This window comes from Somniosus microcephalus, chromosome 15 (genome assembly GCF_052327205.1).
Source record: "Somniosus microcephalus isolate GS21.2 chromosome 15, FLI_Smic_1.0, whole genome shotgun sequence".
NCBI classification, from domain to species: domain Eukaryota; kingdom Metazoa; phylum Chordata; class Chondrichthyes; order Squaliformes; family Somniosidae; genus Somniosus; species Somniosus microcephalus.
The window spans coordinates 112,182,300-112,208,188 of NC_141001.1; the positions used below are offsets into that span (position 1 = coordinate 112,182,300).

At 54.0% G+C, this 25,889-nt stretch overlaps 1 protein-coding gene across 1 annotated transcript in view; it reads left to right on the top strand.

Annotated features, from left to right (window-relative positions):
• LOC147107159 (doublecortin domain-containing protein 1-like) overlaps window positions 1-25,889 on the top strand; it is a 731,408-nt gene that overhangs the window by 569,320 nt on the left and 136,199 nt on the right. Inside the window, exons 24-28 of the mRNA XM_086008298.1 lie at window positions 7,087-7,264; window positions 11,183-11,338; window positions 13,285-13,485; window positions 21,558-21,672; window positions 24,875-25,045. Of these exons, the coding sequence (XP_085864424.1) occupies window positions 7,087-7,264; window positions 11,183-11,338; window positions 13,285-13,485; window positions 21,558-21,672; window positions 24,875-25,045 (821 nt within the window). The remainder of the gene's footprint in view (window positions 1-7,086; window positions 7,265-11,182; window positions 11,339-13,284; window positions 13,486-21,557; window positions 21,673-24,874; window positions 25,046-25,889) is intronic.

Genomic DNA, 25,889 nt, shown 5'->3' on the forward strand with positions numbered 1-25,889 from the left:
CCCTGATCACCACTGACGCCCCCGATCACCACCGACCCCCCCGATCACCACCGACCCCCTCTGATCACCACCGACCTCACCCTGATCACCACCGACCCCCCCCTGATCACCACCGAACCCCCGATCACCACCGACCCCACCCTGATCACCACCGACCCCCTCTGATCACCACTAAACCCCCAATCACCACCGACCCCCCCCGATCACCACCGACCCCACCCTGATCACCACCGACCCCCCCGATCACCACCGACCCCCTCTGATCACCACTAAACCCCCAATCACCACCGACCCCCCTGATCACCACCCGACCTCACCCTGATCACCACCGACCCCCCCCTGATCACCACCGAACCCCTGATCACCACCGACCCCCCCCGATCACCACCGACCCCACCCTGATCACCACCGACCCCCCCCGACCAACCCCAGCCCCACCCCGATCACCACCGACCCCACCCTGATCACCACCGACCCCCCCGATCACCACCGACCCCCTCTGATCACCACCCCCTGATCACCACCGACCTCACCCTGATCACCACCGACCCCCCCCGATCACTACCGAACCCCCGATCACCACCGACCCCCCCCAATCACCACCGACCCCACCCTGATCACCACCGACCCCCCCCGACCAACCCCAGCCCCACCCCGATCACCACCGACCTCACCCTGATCACCACCGACCCCCCCTGATCACCACCGCACCCCCGATCACCACCGACCCCACCCTGATCACCACCGACCCCCCCCGATCACCACCGACTCCACCCTGATCACCACCAACCCCCCCCGATCACCACCGACCCCACCCTGATCACCACCGACCCCCCCGATCACCACCGACCCCACCCTGATCACCACCGACCCCCCCGATCACCACCGACCCCACCCTGATCACCACCGACCCCCCCCGATCACCACCGACCCCACCCCGATCACCACCGACCCCCCCCTGATCACCACCGACCCCACCCTGATCACCACCGACCCCCCCTGATCACCACCGACCCCCCGATCACCACTGACCACCCCGATCACCACTGACCCCCCGATCACCACCAACCCCCCCACAGATCACACCACCGACCCCCCCTGATCACCACCGACCCTCCCCCTGATCACCACTGACACCCCTGATCACCACCGACTCCCCCCTGATCACCACTGACACCCCTGATCACCACCGACCCCCCCGATCACCACCGACCCTCCCCTGATCACGACTGACACCCCTGATCACCACCGACCCCCCCTGATCACCACCGACCCCCCCGATCACCACCGACCCCCCCCCGATCACCACCGACCCCCCCGATCACCACTGACCCCCCGATCACCACCAACCCCCCCCCCGATCACCACCGACCCCCCCGATCACCACCGCCCCCCCGATCACCACCAACCCCCCCCGATCACCACTGACCCCCCCCGATCACCACCGACCCCCCCCGATCACCACCGACCCCCCCCGATCACCACTGACCCCCCCTGATCACCACCGACCCCCCGATCACCACCAACCCCCCCCGATCACCACCGACCACCCCCAGACCACCACCGACCCCCCCCGATCACCACCGACCCCCCCGATCACCACCGACCCCACCCTGATCACCACTGACCCCCCCGATCACCACCGACCCCCCCGATCACCACCGTCCCCCTCTGATCACCACCGACCTCACCCTGATCACCACCGACCCCCCCCTGATCACCACCGAACCCCCGATCATCACCGACCCCACCCTGATCACCACCGACCCCCCCGATCACCACCGACCCCCTCTGATCACCACTAAACCCCCGATCACCACCGACCCCCCCGATCACCACCGACCCCACCCTGATCACCACCGACCCCCCCGACCAACCCCAGCCCACCCCGATCACCACCGACCTCACCCTGATCACCACCGACCCCCCCCTGATCACCACCGAACCCCCGATCACCACCGACCCCCCCGGATCACCACCGACCCCACCCTGATCACCACCGACCCCCCCGATCACCACCGACCCCACCCTGATCACCACCGACCCCCCCGATCACCACCGACCCCACCCCGATCACCACCGACCCCACCCTGATCACCACCGACCCCCCCCGATCACCACCGACCCCACCCTGATCACCACCGACCCCACCCTGATCACCACCGACCCCCCCGATCACCACCGACCCCACCCCGATCACCACCGACCCCCCCCTGATCACCACCGACCCCACCCTGATCACCACCGACCCCCCCTGATCACCACCGACCCCCCCGATCACCACCGACCCCCCGATCACCACTGACCCCCCCGATCACCACTGACCCCCCGATCACCACTGACACCCCTGATCACCACCGACTCCCCCCTGATCACCACTGACACCCCTGATCACCACCGACTCCCCCCTGATCACCACTGACACCCCTGATCACCACCGACCCCCCCTGATCACCACCGACCCTCCCCTGATCACCACTGACACCCCTGATCACCACCGACCCCCCCCGATCAACACCGACCCCCCCCGATCACCACCGACCCCCCCGATCACCACCGACCCCCTCTGATCACCACCGACCCCCCCGATCACCACCGACCCCCCCCGATCACCACCAACCCCCCCCGATCACCACCGACCCCACCCTGATCACCACCGCCCCCCCGATCACCACCAACCCCCCCCGATCACCACCGACCCCCCCGATCACCACCGACCCCCCCGATCACCACTGACCCCCCCGATCACCACTGACCCCCCTGATCACCACCGACCCCACCCTGATCACCACCGACCCCCCCGATCACCACCGACCCCACCCTGATCACCACCGACCCCCCCGATCACCACCGACCCCACCCCGATCACCACCGACCCCCCCTGGACGCCCCCCTGATCACCACCGACCCCACCCTGATCACCACCGACCCCCCTGATCACCACCGACCCCCCGATCACCACTGACCACCCCGATCACCACTGACCCCCCGATCACCACCAACCCCCCCCGATCACCACCGACCCCCCCCTGATCACCACCGACCCTCCCCTGATCACCACTGACACCCCTGATCACCACCGACTCCCCCCTGATCACCACTGACACCCCTGATCACCACCGACCCCCCCGATCACCACCGACCCTCCCTCTGATCACGACTGACACCCCTGATCACCACCGACCCCCCTGATCACCACCGACCCCCCCGATCACCACCGACCCCCCCGATCACCACCGACCCCCCGATCACCACTGACCCCCCGATCACCACCAACCCCCCCCCGATCACCACCGACCCCCCCGATCACCACCGCCCCCCCGATCACCACCCAACCCCCCCCGATCACCACTGACCCCCCGATCACCACCGACCCCCCCGATCACCACCGACCCCCCCGATCACCACTGACCCCCCTGATCACCACCGACCCCCCGATCACCACCAACCCCCCCCGATCACCACCGACCACCCCCAGACCACCACCGACCCCCCCCGATCACCACCGACCCCCCGATCACCACCGACCCCACCCTGATCACCACTGACCCCCCGATCACCACCGACCCCCCCGATCACCACCGACCCCCCCGATCACCACTGACCCCCCTGATCCACCACCGACCCCCCTGATCACCACCGACCCCCCCTGATCACCACTGACCACCCCCAGACCACCACCGACCCCCCCCGATCACCACCGACCCCCCCGATCACCACCGACCCCCCCGATCACCACCAACCCCCCCCGATCACCACCGACCCCACCCTGATCACCACCGCCCCCCCGATCACCACCAACCCCCCCCGATCACCACCGACCCCCCCGATCACCACCGACCCCCCCCGATCACCATTGACCCCCCTGATCATCACCGACCCCCCTGATCGCCACCGACCCCCCCTGATCACCACTGACCACCCCCAGACCACCACCGACCCCCCCCGATCACCACCGACCCCCCCGATCACCACCGACCCCACCCTGATCACCGCTGACCCCCCCAATCACCACCGACCCCCCCGATCACCACCGACCCCCTCTGATCACCACCGACCCCCCGATCACCACCGACCCCACCCTGATCACCACCGAACCCCCCGATCACCACCGACCCCCTCTGATCACCACTAAACCCCCGATCACCACCGACCCCCCTGATCACCACCGACCCCCCCCGATCACCACCGAACCCCCGATCACCACCGACCCCCCCCGATCACCACCGACCCCACCCTGATCACCACCGACCCCCCCCGACCAACCCCAGCCCCACCCCGATCACCACCGACCTCACCCTGATCACCACCGACCCCCCCCTGATCACCACCGAACCCCCGATCACCACCGACCCCCCCGATCACCACCGACCCCACCCTGATCACCACCGACCCCCCCCGATCACCACCGACCCCACCCTGATCACCACCGACCCCCCCGATCACCACCGACCCCACCCTGATCACCACCGACCACCCCGATCACCACCGACCCCACCCCGATCACCACCGACCCCACCCTGATCACCACCGACCCCACCCTGATCACCACCGACCCCCCCGATCACCACCGACCCCACCCTGATCACCACCGACCCCCCCGATCACCACCGACCCTACCCTGATCACCACCGACCCCCCCTGATCACCACCGACCCCACCATGATCACCACCGACACCCCCCGACCAGCACCAACCCCCCCCGATCACCACCGACCCCACCCTGATCACCACCGAACCCCCTGATCACCACCAACCCCACCCTGATCACCACCGACCCCACCCTGATCACCACTGACCCACCCTGATCACCACCGACACCCCCCTGAACACCACCGACCCCACCCTGATCACCACTGACGCCCCCCTGATCACCACTGACGCCCCCCTGATCACCACCGATCCCCCCGATCACCACCGACCCCACCCTGATCACCACCGACCCCCCTGATCACCACCAACCCCACCCTGATCACCACCGACCCCACCCCGATCACCACCGACCCCACCCTGATCACCACCGAACCCCCTGATCACCACTGACGCCCCCCCTGATCACCACCGACCCCCCCGATCACCACCGACCCCACCCTGATCACCACCGACCCCCCTGATCACCACCAACCCCACCCTGATCACCACCGACCCCACCCTGATCACCACCGACCCCACCTTGATCACCACCGACCCCCCCGATCACCACCGACCCCCCGATCACCACCGACCCCCTACCTCGATGAACACCGACCCCACCCTGATCACCACCGATCCCCCTGATCACCACCGACCCCCCCGATCACCACCGACCCCCTGATCACCACTGACCCCCCCCGATCACCACCGACCCCACCCTGATCACCACCGACCCCCCTGATCACCACCGACCCCCCCGATCACCACCGACCCCCCCGATCACCACCGATCCCCCTGATCACCACTGACCCCCCCGATCACCACCACAGTTAGCTGGCCCTTTCTGAGCGGACAAGTCAGGAGGAGCACTGCCAATTCCCTGTCGAAACCCCAAGGGGGCGGATTTCTGTTGGGTGCGGGCGCTGCCCTGTTCGTCCGCCGTAACTTTAGTGGAAGAGGCGCGGAAACCCCCAGGGAAACATCGTCTCCCCCATTTCCCCGGGGTTTCTGCGCCCGTTCAGCAGACGAGCACGAGAACCCTTACCGAAATCTACTCCCCCAGCATATCATCGGTTTGTGACACTCTGACAACCGGCAGAACCGCACCATATGAAGAAAACAACCCCACACTTCCAATAGTGACCAAGGCTTCTCCTGGGTCTCAACACTGGCCATCGGAAGCGGTATAAATTTCGTACCTCTGTCCTGTTGGCCCTCTACCAGGCCCTGCAATCACTGGAGACTTGCTGAAAAGGAGGGTGCGGTACTTGGAGGTCACCTGCGTGCTGCCCTCCAGGCTGCGCAGCATCAATACAAAATTGGCGTAAGATTATGGCCGCGAAATTCGGTTCCTTTGACCCTGCCGTTAGCGCCCCAGGCTACTACGCCGCTGGCGATGACACCATCGTGTGCGCTGCAACCCCTTACCGCCCCACGGCAGAAATTCATCTGCGCCCCACGAGTAGCTGCGGGCGGTGGCAGCGCCAGCCTCACGGGTCACGAGCCGGGTCAAACTCCGCTCGCGGGGTGCTAATCAAAGGGAGCTGCGGCCGCGACCTGCGCCACCATTTTTTTTTTTAGGCCGACCGCCGGGGCGGCCCTTGGCGTGGTCCGTGGCCGCCATCACGCAGCCCTGCTCCGCGTCTCGGTGCTGGGCTGCAGCCACGGCAACACGCCGCCCTGGTGGGCTAGTGTGGGCCATCAGAGGCCCTGCAGAGCTTGCAGCGTCCCTCCCGTTTAACGGGAGGGGAAGGGCACTGAAATGAACCAGCGCTACGCGGAGCGGCCACGTAGTGTTCCGGCGCTACCGCGCTTTGCGCCCCTGACACCGCTCTGAGAGGTAGTGGAGCGCCCGAGATAGCCCTCCGCTTCCGCGCCGGGCGCTAAATCTCCGGCGATAATTCGGTTACCGCCCCCAAATGGGGCGTAACCGAATTTCCCCCCTATAACTCTGACCTAGCTGCAGATACTGTAGTGTCAGCTGTGGCTCAGTGGGTAGCACTCTCTCTCTCTCAGAAGGTTGTGGGTTCAAGCCCCACTCCAGGGACTTGAGCACAAATTGCAGGCTGACACTCCAATGCAGTGCTGAGGGAGTGCTGCGCTGACGGAGGTGCCGTCTTTCAGATGAGATGTTAATCCGAGGCCCCGTCTGCCCCCTCAGGTGGACGTAAAAGATCCCATGGCACTATTTCAAAGAAGAGCAGGGGAGTTCTTTATCCCTCAAGCAACAACACTAAAAACATATTATCTGGTCGATACCATTTGTGGGACCTGGCTGTATGCAGATTGGCTGCTACGTTTCCTATATCACAACAGTGACATCACTTCATTGGCTGTAAAGCGGTTTGGGACATCCTCGGGTTGTGAAAGGGGCTATATCATTTGCAAGTTCTTCTTCTTAAGATACAGAGCATTTAGTCATCCTATTTTAAGGTGTGTGTTATTACCATGCAGGTTTAGTCCTTGAGGTTGTGGGTAGTCTCGTACCTGGAGCCAAGTTGGTGTTAGCTGAATGTGCCGTGTCCATTGATCATGAGGAAACCACTTGTGAAGCAGATAAGCAAGACCAATCCTTCACCGAAACAACTGATGAAGATCATAACAAGGACGGAAACATTATAAATGATTTACTGTAAGAAACTGAAGCCATTCTGCTCAAAAGGTTGAGAATGCCTGAATATAGCAAAAGCTTTGTCCTAGTTGTTTGTGATTGATATCTTGACCACTGTTTTCAATCGCGCTCCTTTTTGATGGACAGGTACACTGATAGGAAGAAAAGACCAATGGATGGTTTTATTTACGATGTCATTGGAACTTAGAAACATAGGAAGATAGGAAGAGAAACGGGCCACTAGGTGTACTCTTGGCTGTAAAGCACTTTGGGATGTCCTGAAAGACGCTATGCAAATGCAAGTTCTTTCCTTCTTTAGTCGAAAATCTCAGTCTATACTTGTAGACTCACACAGCACAGGAGGAGACCTTTCGGCCCATCGTGTCTGTGCCGGCTCTTTGAAAGAGCTCTCCCATTAGTCCCACTCACCCCTGCTCTTTCCCCCATAGCCCTGCAAATTTTTCTTTTCAAGTATTTATCCCATTCCCTTTTGAAAGTTACTATTGAATCTGCTTCCACCGCCCTTTCAGGCAGCGCATTCCAGATCACAACAACTCGCTGCGTAAAAAAAATTCTCCTCGTCTCCCCCCTGGACTTTTGGGCAATTATCCTAACTCTGTGTCCTCTGGTTCCTGACCCTCCTGACAGTGGAAACGGTTTCTCCTTATTTACTCCATCAAAACCCTTCATAATTTTGAACAACTCCATTAAATCTCCCCTTAACCTTCCCTGCTCAAAGGAGAACAAGCCCAGCTTCCCTAGCCTCTCCAAATACGTCAGCATTTATTTTCTTCACCTGAAAATTCCTATTCTTCTACATAGAGCAACATAGAAATTACAACACAGAAACAGGCAGTTCAGCCAAAGCAGTCCATGTTTACCCTCCACATGAGCAGCAGCCCTAATCCCATGTGCCCACCTTGTTCCCATATCTCTTTGACCACCTTTCCTTCAACCATCTGTGTAACTTAATCTTAAATGTTGACAAGGTAGCTCCATCAGTCATTAATTTAGAGCAAGCCTTTGGCTTAGTGGTAGCATTTATCACCTCTGAGCCAGAAGGTGGAGGGTTCTGAACCCCACACCGGAAAGCTCTGGCGAGCTCTAAATTTTGGGTTAACATCTAGCAGGATACTTGCGCCTGGAGAGTGTGGGTGACCCCCCTCCCCTCCTCATTGTATGGGTTGTGGGATCCCATAAAACCCTCTTGCTGTGTAGGACTAGCCACCTTATCAGCTGATATAAAGATGGTTCCTGGAATGAGTGTTCAAGTTGAAGTCTGTCAGGCTGGTGGTGAACTTGTGAATCCTTCCACAACATCACTCCAAGATCTGACAACAACAACTAACTCTGGTAGTGCATTCCACAGCCTCACAACCCTGTAAACAGGTTTTTCCTGCTCTTTGTCCTAAATCTCTTATATCTAAGTCCCCCCTCAGTCATCACTGGAAACAGTCTGTTTCTATCTACGCTATTCCATCTTTTATAATTTTAAACACCTCTATCAAATCACCTTGTAACAAACACAGCCACAATTTTTCAAGCCTTGCCTCGAACGATACTGATGGGTTAGTATCACTAGTGACACTTTGGCCAGTTTTGGTCCCTGAGGAATCATACAAACATTTCGTAATTGACAGGCAGGGAAAGGCCAGCTGGTCCATCAAGCTTGCCCCACACCATGATGTTTGGATCATTATGACTAGATACTTCCTACTCCCCTCCGCCCCCGCCCCCCCGCCCCCGACCCCACTCCAACCTCCGCAGGCATGTAATCTCTTGAGAGAGGCAAAAAAAACGAGAAAAAACCCAGGGAAAGAAATCACGCTGAAAAATTTCTCTCCGACCCCCTCAGACGATCGAAACTGCAGGAAACTTTCGATTAACCGGCCCCTAAATAACCGGAAATGACAGTTAACCGGCAAAATTCAGGAGTAGGTTCAGGTAACTTTTATTACATTTTTTACTCCATTTGTTGCTGTGCAAGGGTGTAGCTGCAGCTGTTGCTAAGCTACAGAGACGCTTGCAACTTGTGCCGATTGTTCTGAAGCTGAGCAACAGGGTTTGTTGCTTTATACGGAGCTCTCAGCTCCGTATCTTTTACTATAGCGTTCGGTTATCCGGAATTTTTGATGAACCGTCACCACGTCGGTCCCATCCGTGCCGGATAAAAGAAAGTTTCCTGTAGTCCAGGAGATCATCGGTGCGTGAGATTGTTGGGGGGAATTTTATACCCCCCCACGATGGGCAAGAGAGGGTCGACAGTGGTTAAATTGGCAAATATCCTAAACCCTACCCCAAACCACCGCGAACGTGGATGTTCCCGTTTTAACCATGGCGGGTTTGGGGGTGTGCGCGTAATCCGCTCTATAGAGGCGGGTCTGTCATTATAATATGTTAATGAGGCTCCTGTTCCTGTGATTTTGGGAGCCATTTGAATTTAATGCTGGCCGGCCGGGTTTCCCAGGGCTCGGGAAACCTGGCAGCTAAAGGGAGTCGGGAGCAGCTGGACCCAGCAGGTAAGTGCTGTACAGAGCATTGCTTGTGGGCCAGGAGGAGCAGGAGTGCGCCCCCCCCAGCCCCTCAAGCAAACCTGCTGCCATGATCGACTAACTCACCACACCCCCAGCCCGTGATCTATCCCGGTCCTCCCTCCCTCCTGATTGCCGGTTGGATTCTCCCTCAACACCCCCCACCAACTCACAATGTTTCCCGATCCCCGGCTGTGGCCTTCTACCATTGGATTTCCTGCCTGGCAGTCGGCCAGCTTGTCAATCTGGCCAGCTGCTGGGTGGGAACAGGAGTAAATAAAAATGATAACGAGCTGCTGTTAAATTTGGTGGGGCCTCCACAGTTCTGGCATTTCTGGGATTTTCCCCCAACCCACAAATGTGCGCCCCCCTCTCCTTCCTTAGCTCCCTGTAAATTACATAGGATACACAGCACAGGAACAGGCCATTCGGCCCAACCAGTCCATGCCGCCGTTTATGCTCCACTCAAGTCTCCTGCCATCTTTACTCAACTAACTCTTATCAGCATAACCCTCTATTCCCTTCTCCCTCATGTGCTTATCTAGCTTCCCCTTAAATGCATCTACACTATTCGCCTCAACCACTCCCTGTGGTAGCAAGTTCCACATTCTCACCGCTCCCTAGGTAAAGAATTCCTTCTGAATTCCCTATTTGATTTCTTGGTGACTATCTTATATTGATGGCCTCAAGTTTTGCTCTTCCCCACAAGTGGAAACGCTCTCTCTGTATCTACTCTATCAAAACCTTTCATAATTTTAAAGACCTCTATCAGATTACCACTCAGCCTTCTCTTTTCAAGAGAACAGAGACCCAGCCTGTTCATCCCTTCCTGATAGGTACACCCTCGCAATCCTGGTATCATCCTTGTAAATCTTCTCTGCGCCCTCTCCAGTGCCTCTATATCCTTTTCATAATATGGCGACCAGAACTGTACACAGTACTCCAAGTGTGGCCTAACCAAGGTTCAATACAAGTTTAGCATAACTTCGCTACTTTTCAATTCTATCCCTCTAGAAATAAACGCCAGTGCTTGGTTTGCTTTTTTCATGGCCTTGTTGACCTACTTTCAGTGATTTGTGTATTTGTACTCTGAGATCCCTTTCCTCTTCTACCCCATTTAGATTCTTATTTTCCAAGTAATATGTGACCTCCCTATTTTTAATATGTGACCTCCCTATTTTTAATATGTGACCTCCCTATTTTTAATATGTGACCTCCCTATTTTTTGTGTGTGTGTGGTGGAGAATAAAATTGAGATATGTTTGCGCAGTGTGTGAACCTTTCCTCAGGTGCAATGTAACGGGGGTTCTAACATGTCTCAACACTTACTCCTCCTTCTAAGAAAATATATGGTGACACTAAATAAATTAACTTTTGAAGGTCAGCCGTGTTTTTCTGTATTTTCCAGTGATGCACATGCCAGAGCCCATCTAGCTCTTGAAGCTCAGCAGCCTAAGGGCCATTATCCATGGGAAAGAAAGTCAAAGGCATTTGATGATGATGAAGTCTCACAGCGAGAAGATGGGAGGTCTTTCACGAACGTTGATCTATACAATAAATACAGGTTAAGCTCCACTTTTTTTGATAATCTGATGTCTGAACCAGGCAGGTCCATAGTTTAAAAAACAAATCCATTCTTGCAGTGTGGGCATCATTGGCAAGGCCAGCATTTATTGCCCATCCCTAGTTGCCCTGGAGAAGGTGGTGATGAGCCGCCTTCTTGAACCGCTGCAGTCCGTGTGGTGAAGGTGCTCCCACAGTTCTGTCGGGTAGGAAGTTCCAGGGTTTTGGACCAGCGACAGTGAAAGGATGGCAATATATGTCCAAGTCCGGATGGTGTGTGTGACTTGGAAGGAAACTTGGAGGTGGTGGTGTTCCCACGCATATGCTGCCCTTGTCCTTCTAGGTGGTAGAGGTCGTGAGTTTGGGAGGTTCTGCTGAAGAAACCTTGGCGAGTCGCACCTGAATTCGCCAGGGTGCTGTTAATGACTGGCCAGCTGGTTTGTCCAATTAATGGAACCTGGAGGGATGGGCCTGTCACTGGGAAGAGGGGATTCTTCCTACTTGGTTCTACGCAGCCCTGCAAGCCATTGCTTTAACGGGTAGGGTGGTTCTAGCTGTACAAGCAGCGGGGTGGTTACCAGCGGTCTCTGCTGGTAAGCCGTACATTTTGGCCTTAGAGCTCTTGCTGTTACATTCAACTAACCTGCACCTAAACTCTCTTAAGTTGAGTAATTAATTAGGGACCTCCCCTTCAGGGAGTGCCGCTGTATCAGGCAAACAGAAAGCCTACAGGTCTACACACCTCACTAGATTGGTTCGGACATTCTTAAACATGGTATTGCATTAATTGTGCCTCCTTGAGGAAAATAAACTTTGTTTGTTACTTTTAATCACAATTTAAAAGGTTTACACAGGGCTGAAAACCAGTGTACATCAGGGTGTAATGACCAGGATGTGGCCACTGGTTATCCGGTGTTGACCTCACTAGAGTTTGTATGGCCAGCTCCATCTGCCTGCGGCATCTCAGGTACCTGTCTCCCCTTCGAGGCCACAGTGCGGCAGAAGAACGGTCTGTCTAAGGGGCTGGTGCTTGGACCCCCCACCCTCCACCCCCCACATCAACCCAGAAGGAAAACACCACAGCCCCCATAAGTCCCCCTTGTAAGAAGTCCACATTTAAATACTGTTAAACATTTTTTCTTTGGAGGTCTGGGCCACCATGCAGCTGAGACCCCTTCTCCCACCCGCTTCCCCCCACCCTCGGGTGAACCTCACTTCCGCCATTTGACAGCCTGATGCTCCTGGTCTCACCAGGCGCTGATGCTCTGCCAGCCATCTGAGGGACAGAGGAATGCGTGAGCTCCTGACGTTAGGAGTCCCGTTCCCCCTCCCCCCAACAGGCCCCGTGTCGGTGACCTTGTTTGGGGCAGGTGTAGGCTCGGCTCACCAACAGGGCCCGTGTCGGTGACCTTGTTTGGGCAGGTGTAGGCTCGGCTCACCAACAGGGCCCGTGTCGGTGACCTTGTTTGGGCAGGTGTAGGCTCGGCTCACCAACAGGGCCCGTGTCGGTGACCTTGTTTGGGCAGGTGTAGGCTCGGTCCCCAACAGGCCCCGTGTCGGTGACCTTGTTTGGGCAGGTGTAGGCTCGGTCCCCAACAGGCCCCGTGTCGGTGACCTTGTTTGGGCAGGTGTAGGCTCAGTTCCCCAACAGGCCCCGTGTCGGTGACCTTGTTTGGGGCAGGTGTAGGCTCGGCTCACCAACAGGCCCCGTGTCGGTGACTTTGTTTGGGGCAGGTGTAGGCTCGGCTCACCAACAGGCCCCATGTCGGTGACCTTGTTTGGGGCAGGTGTAGGCTCGGTCCCCAACAGGCCCCGTGTCGGTGACTTTGTTTCAGGCAGGTGTAGGCTCGGTCCCCAACAGGCCAGTTGGGGTGCGCTGGAAGGCCCACGGATTTCCGGCGTTTTTTTACGTAATTGATGCAACTCACAGTTGGCGTTCACCCACAGGCCCCGGCCTAAGCCTCTCAAACTGCAACAAATACATCAGCAGCAGTTTCAGTTCCAAGACGGACATATCATAAACTGCAGCTGTCCTTGGCTTGTGGTGGGAGTTCCTGAGATGAATGCGCGACCGGGCACAGAAGTGACACTGGTAGAGAAGAAAGCCGATGACATCTTTCAACGCTGGACACTGAGAGAGGGCAACAGGTAGAAAAACAATTAAACATCCTTTATCCAAAGCTTTGCTTGTAGCTAAGTCCTGTAGAGGTACTATTGAGTTTGCTTTTCTCAAAAATTCATTCGCGGGAAGTGGGCGACGATCAAGGCTGGCATTTATTGCCCATCCCTAGTTGCCCTTGAGAAGGTGGTGGTAAGCCGCCTTCTTGAACCGCTGCAGTCCGTGTGGTGAAGGCGCTACCACAGTGCTGTTAGGGAGGGAGATCCAGGATTTTCACCCAGCGACGATGAAGGAAGGGCCAATATATGTCAAGATGGTGTGTGACCTGAACTGAATATAATACCCCAGAAGTTATATGGAGGGCTACCATGAGAATATTTATGTATGCAGAGCTATTAAGTTACTTGTCGATTTGTGCTTTGGGTTTTGATTAAGAACTAAAATCAGTAAGAGATTTGCATCAGTTGTTTATACGATTCCAGTGCTCATGTCCTGCATCACAGTTCCAGACAGAACTGGAAGCAAGTATTTGTTTGACTGCACACCTTCCTGCCTCTGTGCTAAACAATTTTTTTTCCTTAACCGACTTGCTGGGATTTCTGCCTCAGTCAAAAAAATCTGCCTTTCCCAATATCTCGTACAAACTCCCCATTTCTGTGACGGGTGGCATTTTGTAATAAAAGATTAGCTAGATATAGATAAACAGAATCATTGGAAAAAATACTTATCTTTCAGTCTCTATTATTTTGTCGTTCCATGTTTTTGAAGCTACTCCTTCGCAATGTTTACATCAAGGTTTGCCCCATAGGTTAGGTGCTCCTGGTTCTATTATTAAGGCTTGTCCAATTCTACGTAAACATTCTGGCCTGTTGCCAGAGTAGAGTCATAGAGTCATAGAATTATACAGCACGGATAGAGGCCCTTCGGCCCATCGTGTCCGCGCCGGCCATCAAGCCCTGTCTAATCTAATCCCATATTCCAGCATTTGGTCCTTAGCCTTGTATGCTATGGCATTTCAAGTGCTCATCCAAATGCTTCTTGAATGTTGTGAGGGTTCCAGCCTCCATAACCCTTTCAGGCAGTGAGTTCCAGACTCCAACCACCCTCTGGGTGAAAAAGTTCTTTCTCAAATCCCCTCTAAACCTCCCGCCCTTTACCTTGAATCTATGCCCCCTAGTTATTGACCCTTCTACTAAGGGAAAAAGCTCCTTAGTATCCATCCTATCTGTGCCCCTCATAATTTTGTACACCTCAATCATGTCCCCCCTCAGCCTCCTCTGCTCCAAGGAAAACAAACCCAAACTGCCCAGCCTCTCTTCATAGCTGAAGCGCTCCAGCCCTGGTAACATCCTGGTGAATCTCCTCTGCACCCTCTCTAAAGCCATCACATCCTTCCTGTAGTGTGGCGACCAGAACTGCACACAGTATTCCAGCTGTGGCCTAACCAGTGTTTTATACAGCTCCATCATAACCTCCTTGCTCTTATATTCTATGCCTCGGCTAATGAAGGCAAGTATCCCATATGCCTTTTTACCACCTTATCCACCTGTTCCGCCGCCTTCAGGGATCTGTGTACTTGCATACCCAGATCCCTCTGACCCTCCGTCTTGCCTAGGGTCTTACCATTCATTGTGTATTCCCTTGCCTTGTTAGTCCCCCCAAAGTGCATCACCTCGCACTTTTCCGGGTTAAATTCCATTTGCCACTGTTCCGCCCATCTGACCAACCCATCTATATCGTCCTGCAGACTGAGACTACCCTCCTCGCTATTTACCACCCTACCAATTTTTGTATCATCCGCGAACTTACTGATCATACCTTTTACATTCATATCCAAGTCATTAATGTAGACCACAAACAGCAAGGGACCCAGCACCGATCCCTGTGGTACCCCTCTGGCCACAGGCTTCCAGTCACAAAAACAACCTTCGACCATCACCCTCTGCCTTCTGCCACTAAGCCAGTTTTGTATCCAATGTGCCAAGGCACCCTGGATTCCATGGGCTCTTACCTTCTTGACCAGTCTCCTGTGCGGGACTTTATCGAAGGCCTTACTGAAATCCATGTATACCACATCCACTGTGTTACCCTCATCCACACACCTAGTCACCCCCTCAAAAAATTCAATCAAATTAGTCAGACATGATCTTCCCTTGACAAAGCCATGTTGACTATCTCTGATTAATCCTTGCCTCTCCAAGTGGAGACTAATTTTGTCCCTCAGAATTTTTTCCAATAATTTTCCTACCACTGATGTTAGGCTCACTGGCCTGTAGTTCCCCGGTTTTTCCCTACTCCCCTTCTTGAATAATGGTACTACATTAGCGGTTCTCCAGTCCTCTGGCACATCCCCTGTGGCCAGAGAGGTTCTGAATATATGTGTTAGAGCCCCCGCAATCTCTTCCTTTGCCTCACACAGCAGCCTGGGATACATTTCGTCCGGGCCTGGGGATTTATCCATTTTTAGGCCTGCTAAAACCGCCAATACCTCCTCCCTCTCGATGTTAATATGTTCGAGCATATCACAGTCCCCCCGCCCTATTTCTATGTCTACATCGTCCCTCTCCATAGTGAAAACAGATGCAAAAAATTCATTTAGAACCCCTCCTACATCTTCCGGCTCCACACACAGATTGCCACTTTTGTCCCTAATGGGCCCTATTTTTTCCCTAGTTATCCTCTTACCCTTAATATACTTATAAAACATCTTAGGATTTTCCTTTATTTTGCTCGCCAGTGATATTTCATGGTCCCTCCTTGATTTCCTAATTTCTTTTTTAAGTATCCCCCTGCACTTTTTGTACTCCTCTAGGGCTTCCTCCGTCTTTAGCCTTTTGTATCTGCCAAAAGCCCTCCTTTTTTTTCTAATCCATTCTCGTATATCCCCTGACATCCAAGGTTCCCTGTGGTTTTTGGAACCACCCTTGACCTTTACGGGAACATGTTGCCATTGTATGATCTCAATCTCCCTTCTGAAAGCCTCCCATTGCTCCGATGCGGATTTTCCTACAAGTAGCTGATCCCAGTCCATTTTGGCCAGATCCTGCCTTATCCTATTAAAATCGGCCTTCCCCCAATTTAGAACCTTTATTTCCGGCCCATCCCTGTCCTTTTCCATGACCACCTTAAATCTCACCATATTATGGTCACTGTCACCAAAGTGCTCACCTACTAGCACTTCTTCCACTTGGCCGGCCACATTCCCTAGAATTAGGTCCAGTACCGCCCCCTCTCTTGTAGGACCTTCTACATGCTGGCTCAAAAAGCTCTCCTGGATGCACTTTAAGAATTCTACACCCTCTGTGCCTTTCACACTCTGACTATCCCAGTTAATATTGGGGAAGTTGAAATCCCCCATTATTATTACCCTATTATTTGCACATTTCTCTGAGATTTGCCTACATATCTGTTCCTCTATCTCCCCCTGACTGTTTGGAGGCCTATAGTATACTCCCAGCAAAGTGCTTGCCCCCTTTTTGTTTTTAAGCTCCACCCATATGGCCTCATGAGAGGAACCTGCTACTATGTCATCCCTCCTTACTGCAGTAATTGACTCCTTAATTAATATTACGACACCCCCTCCTCTTATACCTCCCCCTCTGTCTCACCTGAAGATTCTGTACCCCGGAATATTGAGCTGCCAGTCTTGCCCCTCCCTCAACCATGTCTCCGTGATAGCAACAATATCATACTCCCATGTGTTTATCAACACCTTCAGTTCATCCACCTTATTTGCAAGACTTGTTTTTTTCTCTATAATTGGCAGCACATCACCCCCTATTTCAGCTCCCCTCTCTATCCCATCCCCCTGCCAAGTTAGTTTAAACCCCCCCCAACAGTGCTAGCAAACCTCCCCGCAAGGATACTTGTCCCGCTCTGGTTCAGGTGCAACCCGTCCGACTTGTACAAGTCCCACCTTTCCCAGAAGCAGGCCCAGTGATCCAGGAAACTAAAACCCTCCCTCCTGCACCAACTCTTTAGCCACGCATTCATCTGTTCTATCCTCCTATTCCTATACTCACTAGCACGTGGCACTGGGAGTAATCCAGAGATTACAACCTTTGAGGTCCTGTTTTTTAATCTGCTACCTAGCTCCCTAAATTCTTGATGCAGGACCTCATCCCCCTTCCTACCTATGTCGTTGGTCCCAATGTGGACCACGACCTCTGCCTGCTCACCCTCCCCCTTAAGAATGCCCTGTAGCCGCTCAGTGACATCCATGACCCTGGCCCCAGGGAGACAACAAACCATCCTGGAGTCACGTTTGCGGCCACAGAAACGCCTATCTGTTCCCCTTACGATAGAATCCCCTACCACTATTGCTCTCCCACTCTTTTTCCTCCCTTTCTGAGCAGCAGAAGCGTCCCTGGTGCCAGGAAGCTGGCTGCTGCTGCCTTCCCCTGGTGAGTCATCCCCCTCAACAGTATCCAACTTGGTATACCTGTTTGAAAGGGGGATGTTCACAGGGGGCCCCTGCACTTCCTGCATGCCTCTGTTGCTCCGCCTGATGGTCACCCAAGTTCTTTCTGCTTGTGCAGCCCTACCCTGTGGCGTGAACAACTCGCTAAACGTGCTATCCACGACCCTCTCAGCATCGCGCATGCTCCAAAACTCATCCACCCGCAGCTCGAGCGCCGCAATGCGGTCTACAAGTAGCTGCAACTGGATGCATTTCCCGCACACATGGTCGCCAGGGACACTGGCAGCGTCCCTGACTTCCCACATGGAGCAAGAGGAGCAGAACACGGGGCTGAGCTCTCCTGCCATGACTTACTCCTTTAATTAATTAAAAAATTTATTCAATACCCCAGTTACAGGTATACTCTAGGGTGCTTTATTTACCAACTGTCCCCACTACAACACAGAGACCCGAGAAATTTAACACCACAGAATTCAAGCTTGTATTGAAAAGAGAGAAATACTCACCAACCAATCACTTACCTGCTCCCTGGTGACGTCACACCCCAAATACTTTTTACCTCTCTGCTACCCTCTGAGCTCGCAGACTGGAGTTTGGTATGCCTCTCCTGGCCCCGCTGCCGCTTTAAGTACCCCGCCGCCGCCGCCGAGTCTCCCGCAGGTCCGCCGCTCTCGCTACCTGCCGCCGCTGCTCTGAGGCCTCTCCTGGCCCCGCTGCCGCTTTAAGTACCCCGCCGCCGCCGCCGAGTCTCCCGCAGGTCCGCCGCTCTCGCTACCTGCCGCCGCTGCTCTGAGGCCTCTCCTGGCCCCGCTGCCGCTTTAAGTACCCCGCCGCCGCCGAGTCTCCCGCAGGTCCGCCGCTCTCGCTACCTGCCGCCGCTGCTCTGAGGCCTCTCCTGGCCCCGCTGCCGCTTTAAGTACCCCGCCGCCGCCGCCGAGTCTCCCGCAGGTCCGCCGCTCTCGCTACCTGCCGCCGCTGCTCTGAGGCCTCTCCTGGCCCCGCTGCCGCTTTAAGTACCCCGCCGCCGCCGAGTCTCCCGCAGGTCCGCCGCTCTCGCTACCTGCCGCCGCTGCTCTGAGGCCTCTCCTGGCCCCGCTGCCGCTTTAAGTACCCCGCCGCCGCCGCCGAGTCTCCCGCAGGTCCGCCGCTCTCGCTACCTGCCACCGCTGCTCTGAGGCGTCAAGTCAGACTCAGCGATCCATTATTTGGACAACTGTAAATAAGATAAACCAAGTTTTCTGAATCCGTCATTTTCCAGGAGGGACTCGCATTTCACCCTCCTCTTATTCTGCACAATATCCCTCTGAATTAAGTGTCACCTAACGTATAGCCGAGCCTAGTGAGCAAATATAGTCGCCTGTTTATCAATTGTTTTGCTTTGTAATTCAGGGTTTTTGCCCCTGACACATTGGAATATAAATGAAGTGGTGAAGTTTAATCAACAACAAATCACTGACTATAACAAGGGCTCAGCTGTCAGGAACAAATTGCCACACATAGGCCTAGAAATTCAGTGCCCTTAGCACCGATTTTGCGGCGCTAGAGGGCCTAGCGCTGCAATTGGCGCCGGTTCCTAAATTGCCTGGGGCCCTTCCGCGGCGGTAGACCGGTAGCGCTGCGCCGGCACCGATGACGTCATCGGTGTGCGCAGTGTCCCGGTTGCCGTGGTAACCCGGCCCCAAGCCGAAATTCAGTTGCGGCCGCCTCGCCAGTGGCAGCCGCAACTAAGGCCTAGAAATTGAGTTTTGGCTTAGCCAGGGCTTTAGCGCCGGAAGTTAGTGCCGGCGCTAAGTCCCACTGCGCGCGCCAAAAATTCAGTGGCGCCGCGCCCAAACGGCTGCCGGCACTACTGAAGGGTCTTTGCGGCGGTAAATCGGCGCTAACTGCCGTTTCGCGCCGCAATTCCGGCGCTGCGGCACCCGATGCGGTGCGGCAGGCTCGGGAAGTGCAGGCCTCCTCCTTCCCTTAAGGAGGAGCTGCCTGCACCCGATCGCGGCCCACGAAAATCTTTTAAAAAATGAGCCCGGCACCTCGCACAAGTGCCGGGCTTGCTTCTGTTCCGGGGGGGGGGGGGGGGGGGAGGGGGGAGTCCGGGGAGGGAGCTGCGGCCAGGCGGCCGGCGGGAAAGCGGCCGGCCGCCGCGGGGCCTTTAATGCGCCGGCGCAAAGACTCGTAAGACTCTGTTGCCAGAGTCTTAGTTGCGGCTGTCACGGGCGAGGCGGCCGCAACTGAATTTCGGCGCTGGGGCCCGTCGGCATGGCAACCGGGACGCTGCGCACACCGATGACGTCATCGGTGCCGGCGCCAAATGCAGCGCTAGGCCCTCTAGCGCCGCAAAATCGGCGCTAAGGGCACTCAATTTCTAGGCCTAAGACTCCGGCAAACGAGTGCTGCCGGAGTCTGCGCCGGCGCTTTAAGGAGGTGCGGCGGCCGGCCGCTTTCCCGCCGGCCGCCTGCCCGCAGCTCCCTCCCCGGACTTCTCCCCCCCCCCCCCGGAACAGATGCAAGCCCGGCACTTGTCCGAGGTGCCGGGCTCATTTTTGAGGAGACTTGCGCGGGCCGCGGCCGGGTGCAGGCAGCTCCTCCTTAACGGAAGGAGGAGGCCTGCACTTCCCCAGCCTGCCGCACCGCATCGGGTGCCGCAGCGCCGGAATTGCGGCGCGAAACGGCAGTTAGCGCCCTTTTCCAGGCGCTAAGACCCTTCAGTAGCGCCAGCAGCCGTTTGGGCGCGGCGCCACTGAATTTTTGGCGCGCGCAGGGGACTTAGCGCCGGCACTAATTTCGGGCGCTAAAGCCCTGGCTAAGCCAAAACCCAATTTCTAGGCCACTGTATTTAACCATTTCAATGTCTGTTTTGGAGGGAGAGTCAATAGAATATCATTACATTAATTTTATTTGCTTCTGACAATTTTTTAAATATATAAATACGAAGAAAGGCTTGAAGAATTGGAGCCATTTTGTTGGAGCAGAGAAGATTATGGGGTGATTTGGTAGAGGTGTTTGAAATTGTGAAGGGATGTGACCGAGTAGATAGAAACAGACTGTTTTTAGTGGTTGGGGGGTCTAGAACAAGGGGATTTGTAGGGATATGTAAATACACAAAGCACTAAAAGTAGCGACACAGGTTAGCAAGGTCATAAAAATGGCAAAACAAACACTAGGGTTTATTTCTAGAAGGATAGAATTGAAAAGTAGTGAAGTTATGCTAAACTTGCATCAAACCTTAGTTAGACCACGCTTGGAGTACTGCGTACAGTTCCAGTCGCCATATTATAAAAAGGATATAGAGGCACTGGAGAGGGTGCAGAGAAGATTTACAAGGATGATACCAGGAATGTGAGGGTATACCTATCAGGAAAGGATGAACAGGCTGGGTCTCTTTTCTAACCTAATAGAGGTCTTTAAAATTATGAAAGGTTTTGATAGAGTAGATATATGGGGAAAGGGCAGGAAATTGGAGTTGAGGTAGAAGATCAGCCATGACCTAATTGAATGGTGGAGCAGCCTCGAGGAGCCGAATGGAGCTCTTGCTCTTGATTCTTATGTTCTTATATTTATTCCGAACCACAAGGAGAGAAAGATCGGCGTCATTAACCCCGAGCTGAGCCTGTGTGAAGTAACATAGCCGCGCTTTGATTGCAGAGGGAATCAGCTCAAACCCTGTGCATTGTCTGTCAACAGGACCTTCCATTTAGCGGGTAATCCTGATCTGGTGCTCGCAGTCTCAATGCCTCAAATTAAATCGGGTGATGGCGAGAGTGTGATGGAAATTCAGGGCTGTCCAATTATCCTTCAGGTCAGCATTGTTTCCATTATCCCATTCGCTATAGAATTCTTTTTTAACTGTGTAATTATAATGAAACATGAACATACATGATGTAGTGCAAAGTATATCATTGTATGGCAATGTCTAAAAAAAAGAAGAATCACTGAAATTGTGCAATGCAATGATGGTAATGTCCAGCTTACTGTTACAATCACCTTAAGGGTGCATTTATACTGAAGCTTTCCGCTTTGTGGCATTACGGGAGTTAGGGCCGGACTTAACTCTGATGTGGAGGGGATAGTCTCACACCAGCTTACGTTGGACACTACATGGAGTGCAACTCCAGTACAGTGCCAGAACGGGTTTAAAAAGTAGATGAGTGGGCCATGGTCAGACTTTGCTCAGAGGTAACACTCTTGCCTCTGTGGGTTCAAGTCCCACTCCAAGAGACTTGAGCAAACAAACTAGGCTGACACTTTGTTACAATACTGGAGGAGTGTTTGAGGTCTCCTCTGCCCTCTCAAGTGAACATGAAAGATCCCATGGCAGCTTTCAAAGAAGAGCAGGGAGTTACCCTGGTGTCCTGGCCAACATTTATCCCTCAACCAACACCACTGCAAGCAGCTTAGCTGGTCATTTATCTTATTGCTGTTCGTGGGACCTTGCTGTGCACAAATTGGCTGTCACATAGGGGGCGGAATTTTTCGGGGGAGTTAGCGGGTGCGTTTGGTGGTGGGTCAGGTGGGAAAAAATGTTTTTGACCGGGTATGGAACCCGCAGTCAACCCGCTGCCACACTAGTTTTCCAGATGTCGGGTCTGTCATTGCTGAACAGACCTGACACCAAGAGGCTGGGGAGGCAATTTAGGTGATTAAGACCTTGTTAGCAGGCTGTTAAAGAGAATTTTGAGCTCACCTTACCATTTTACGAGGTCATCCACAGGTTCCACGCTGCTCGGGGATCGTGTCAGGTAAGCAGTTCGGGCGTTGAATGGCCATGGAGTTACCTGATTACTTAACAGCTGCAAATGTGGTATAATAGCTCCCACCTCGCAGCTGTTCACTTTCCAAGCTCAGAAGCTGTTGCTTACTGCATTTGGAAGACAGATTGAGCTTTATGCAGGTTGCAAGTGTTTGGAGTAAACAGTGTCACCTCATTGGAACAACCTCTCTCACCATTGGGAGATTGCTTCTGTCATCTCAAGTTCACCTGCCATCTATTACATCAGCATCAGTGCCCTTGAAGCTATCTCACCTTGGTCTTCAGAATCCCACCATGATCAGCCCCAACACCAGCAGCACCAGGCACACGAGCAGCACCAACAATAACACCAAACTTCTCCGCAATCAACTGATGCTGCCCAGGACACAGGCCATCAGCACCCGACCACATTGCTGCCCGGGAGGCCAGGGATGGCCTCACCATGGCCAGATTTACTTCACTTGACGCTGTACACCCTGACTGCTGCATGATGCGCCAGGTTGGCACCACCCCACACCAACACCATAAAGCATCCCTACAGTGTCCAAGCCATTCCTTTCACACTCATGACCATTGCAGGGGTACCGTTATGTTTCACCATTCACTGCAATTTACTAAGCCACTGCCAAAGGTGCACACAAATCTGTCCAAGAAGGCAAAGTGTTGAAAATAAAGATTTTAATGTTTAAAAGCACATTAACAGAAACTTCACATGAACATTTGCTAAAACACACAAGTACCTACCCTTGTGTGCTGTTAGTTGGTATGATTGGACTAGGATGAGCGTGAATGTGAGGGGTGGTTAGTGAGATGGGGATGTGATAATGTAGATAGAGAGGAATGGGTGGAGGTGCAAGGTAAGTTGGTGTGAGTAAGGATGTGCAGGAGTAGGGTAGGGAAGACAGAGTGATGGGGATGCGATGAGTGGCACAGCAAGATGAGGTTGAATGTGGCTTTGCAGTAACATTTCGTGATCTACTGAGATCACTGAAAGGTTTGCGCCACTGCAGCCAGTTCCTTCTAATGACACCCCTGCTTGTGTCCTCCTGTGCAATGTGCAACCAGGCTGCATTGGTCTCCTGGGGAGGTCTCTTCTGACCATTGGAATGGAAAAGGACCTCCCTGCGTGCTGTGACTCCCTCCATAAGCATATGGAGGGAGTCATGGGAGAGCCTGGGTGCAGCTGTGCATCTCTGTGCAGTGCTTGTCAGTGTTTGAAGCACCTCAATGCTGTAGAACACTGACAGCAGAACTGTCAAAATCAATTTGGACATGGTCCCTTTAAGGAAACCGGCTGATGCTGCGTCAAGTGACGTCATCAGACCTGCTTCCTTGAATTAGCCAACAAACACGCTGGGCGGGCTTTACAAGCCAAATCAACGTAAAATCATTTTGCACAGCAGGCTGGAGCCAGCAGCGAGGTCGCGACCCGCCCCTGACCCCCGCCGCACCAGACCCGCCGAGGTAGGGGATATCGCAGTCATTATGTCAGCCGTGGCTTAGTGGGTAGCACGCTCACTTCTGAGTCAGAAGGTTCAAGCCCCACTCTAGAGACTTGATCACATAATCTAATCTGACACCTCAGTGCAGTACTGAGGAAGTGCTGCACTGTCAGAGGTGCCGTCTTTCGGATGAGATGTTAAAGCAAGGCCTCATCTGCTCTCTCAGGTGGACGTAAAAGATCTCATGGCACTATTTGAAGAAGAGCAGGGGATTTCTCCTTGGCGTCCTGGTCAATCCGCTTTACAGCTAATGAAGTAGATTTTGAAGTGTAGTCACAGTTGTAATGCAGGAAATGCAGCAGTCAATTTGCGCACAGCAAGCAGCAATGAGACAATAACCAGATAGTCTGCTTTAGCGATGTTGATTGAGGGATAAATATTGACCCAGGACACTGTGGAGAACTGACCTGCTCATCTTCGAAATAGTGCCAAGGGATCTTTTACATCCACCTGAGAGAGCAGACGGGAACTCTGTTTAACGTCTCATCTGAAAGACGACACCTCCGACAGTGCAGCACTCCCCCAGTACTGCAGTGAAGTATCAGCCTGGATTACATGCTACAATTCTCTGGAGTGGGGCTTGAACCCATGATCTTTTGACTCAGTGGCGAGAGTGCTACCCACTGAGCCAAGGCCAGCAGGAATCCATTGTATCTTAAAATGTTCTACTTTGTAACGGCGGCTACAAAGATCTCCCTTTATCTGCATTTACATTTCCTCGATGTAATACTTTTAATATCTCACCACAGACGTACAAAGGGTACAGCTATGGAGTCACCAATCAGAAATGGTCCTGGGTGCCAGAGATGAAAGTGCTGAGTGCTTTTTATACCTCAGTACTGGACAATGAAATTACAGCAGCCAACCAGGCTTCTGTCTGCACCTTCGGCATCTGTAGAACAGAGGAACTAGACCAACCTGTAAGTGAATCTGAAGCCCTGTTTCCATTATAATTTTTTATAAATTGTATTGAACCTTTTGGTTGACTTATGTTTGCAGGTACGTGGATGTTTGGAGCAGTTACATCAGCCCAACTGATAATAAATATATGAACCAATGCCCCAGCCAGGCTTAAGTTTTCTTGGAATTCAGCTTCAGATTTGTTTTCTGATGTTACAGAAATGGAGCAATAATGAAGCCAAATCTAAAATTCCATCCTTGGTCCTGGTTGGTGTGTTGAGTCTCTTTAGACTACAAAGCACCATAGACATATCCCATATGTCAGCTGTGGCTCAGTGGGCAGCACTCTCTAGGTGAGAGGGACTAAGAGTGAGCAGGTTGCCTGATTGCAGCAGGGAGTTGGAGTGAGTTTGTAAAAAGTTGGTGGTGGGTTTTTGTTTTCAGGTTTTAGGGCCTTTTTGGCCCATAAACAACAGCCAGATGGCTGCTGAGGGGTCCGGAGTGCCGGGCCCCTCAGAGGACAGTGTTCCCAAGATGAATTTAATTAGGGGAGAAACTGTGGTTGGAAGGGAAAGAAAAAGGCCCAAAGATTTGGGCCGGGACCCCAGGAGGTTTGGAGAGGAAAACACGGTGATGGTTCAGTGCGAGGATAAGGAGATACGAGCTTGGGATATTATCCAAGCGGTACATGAGGACTGTGGCGAGGGAAGCTGCTTTGCCTGCCGACCAAAGCTGAATGTTGGGTTCGAGGTGACGGTCAGTGGCCGAGAGGAGGTGGAAAGACTTTTACTCAGTTTGAAAGTTGGCGATAAGTTCTTGGAGGTATCTCTGCTATATTCGGAAGAGGTGGTGGTCTCATTCTTA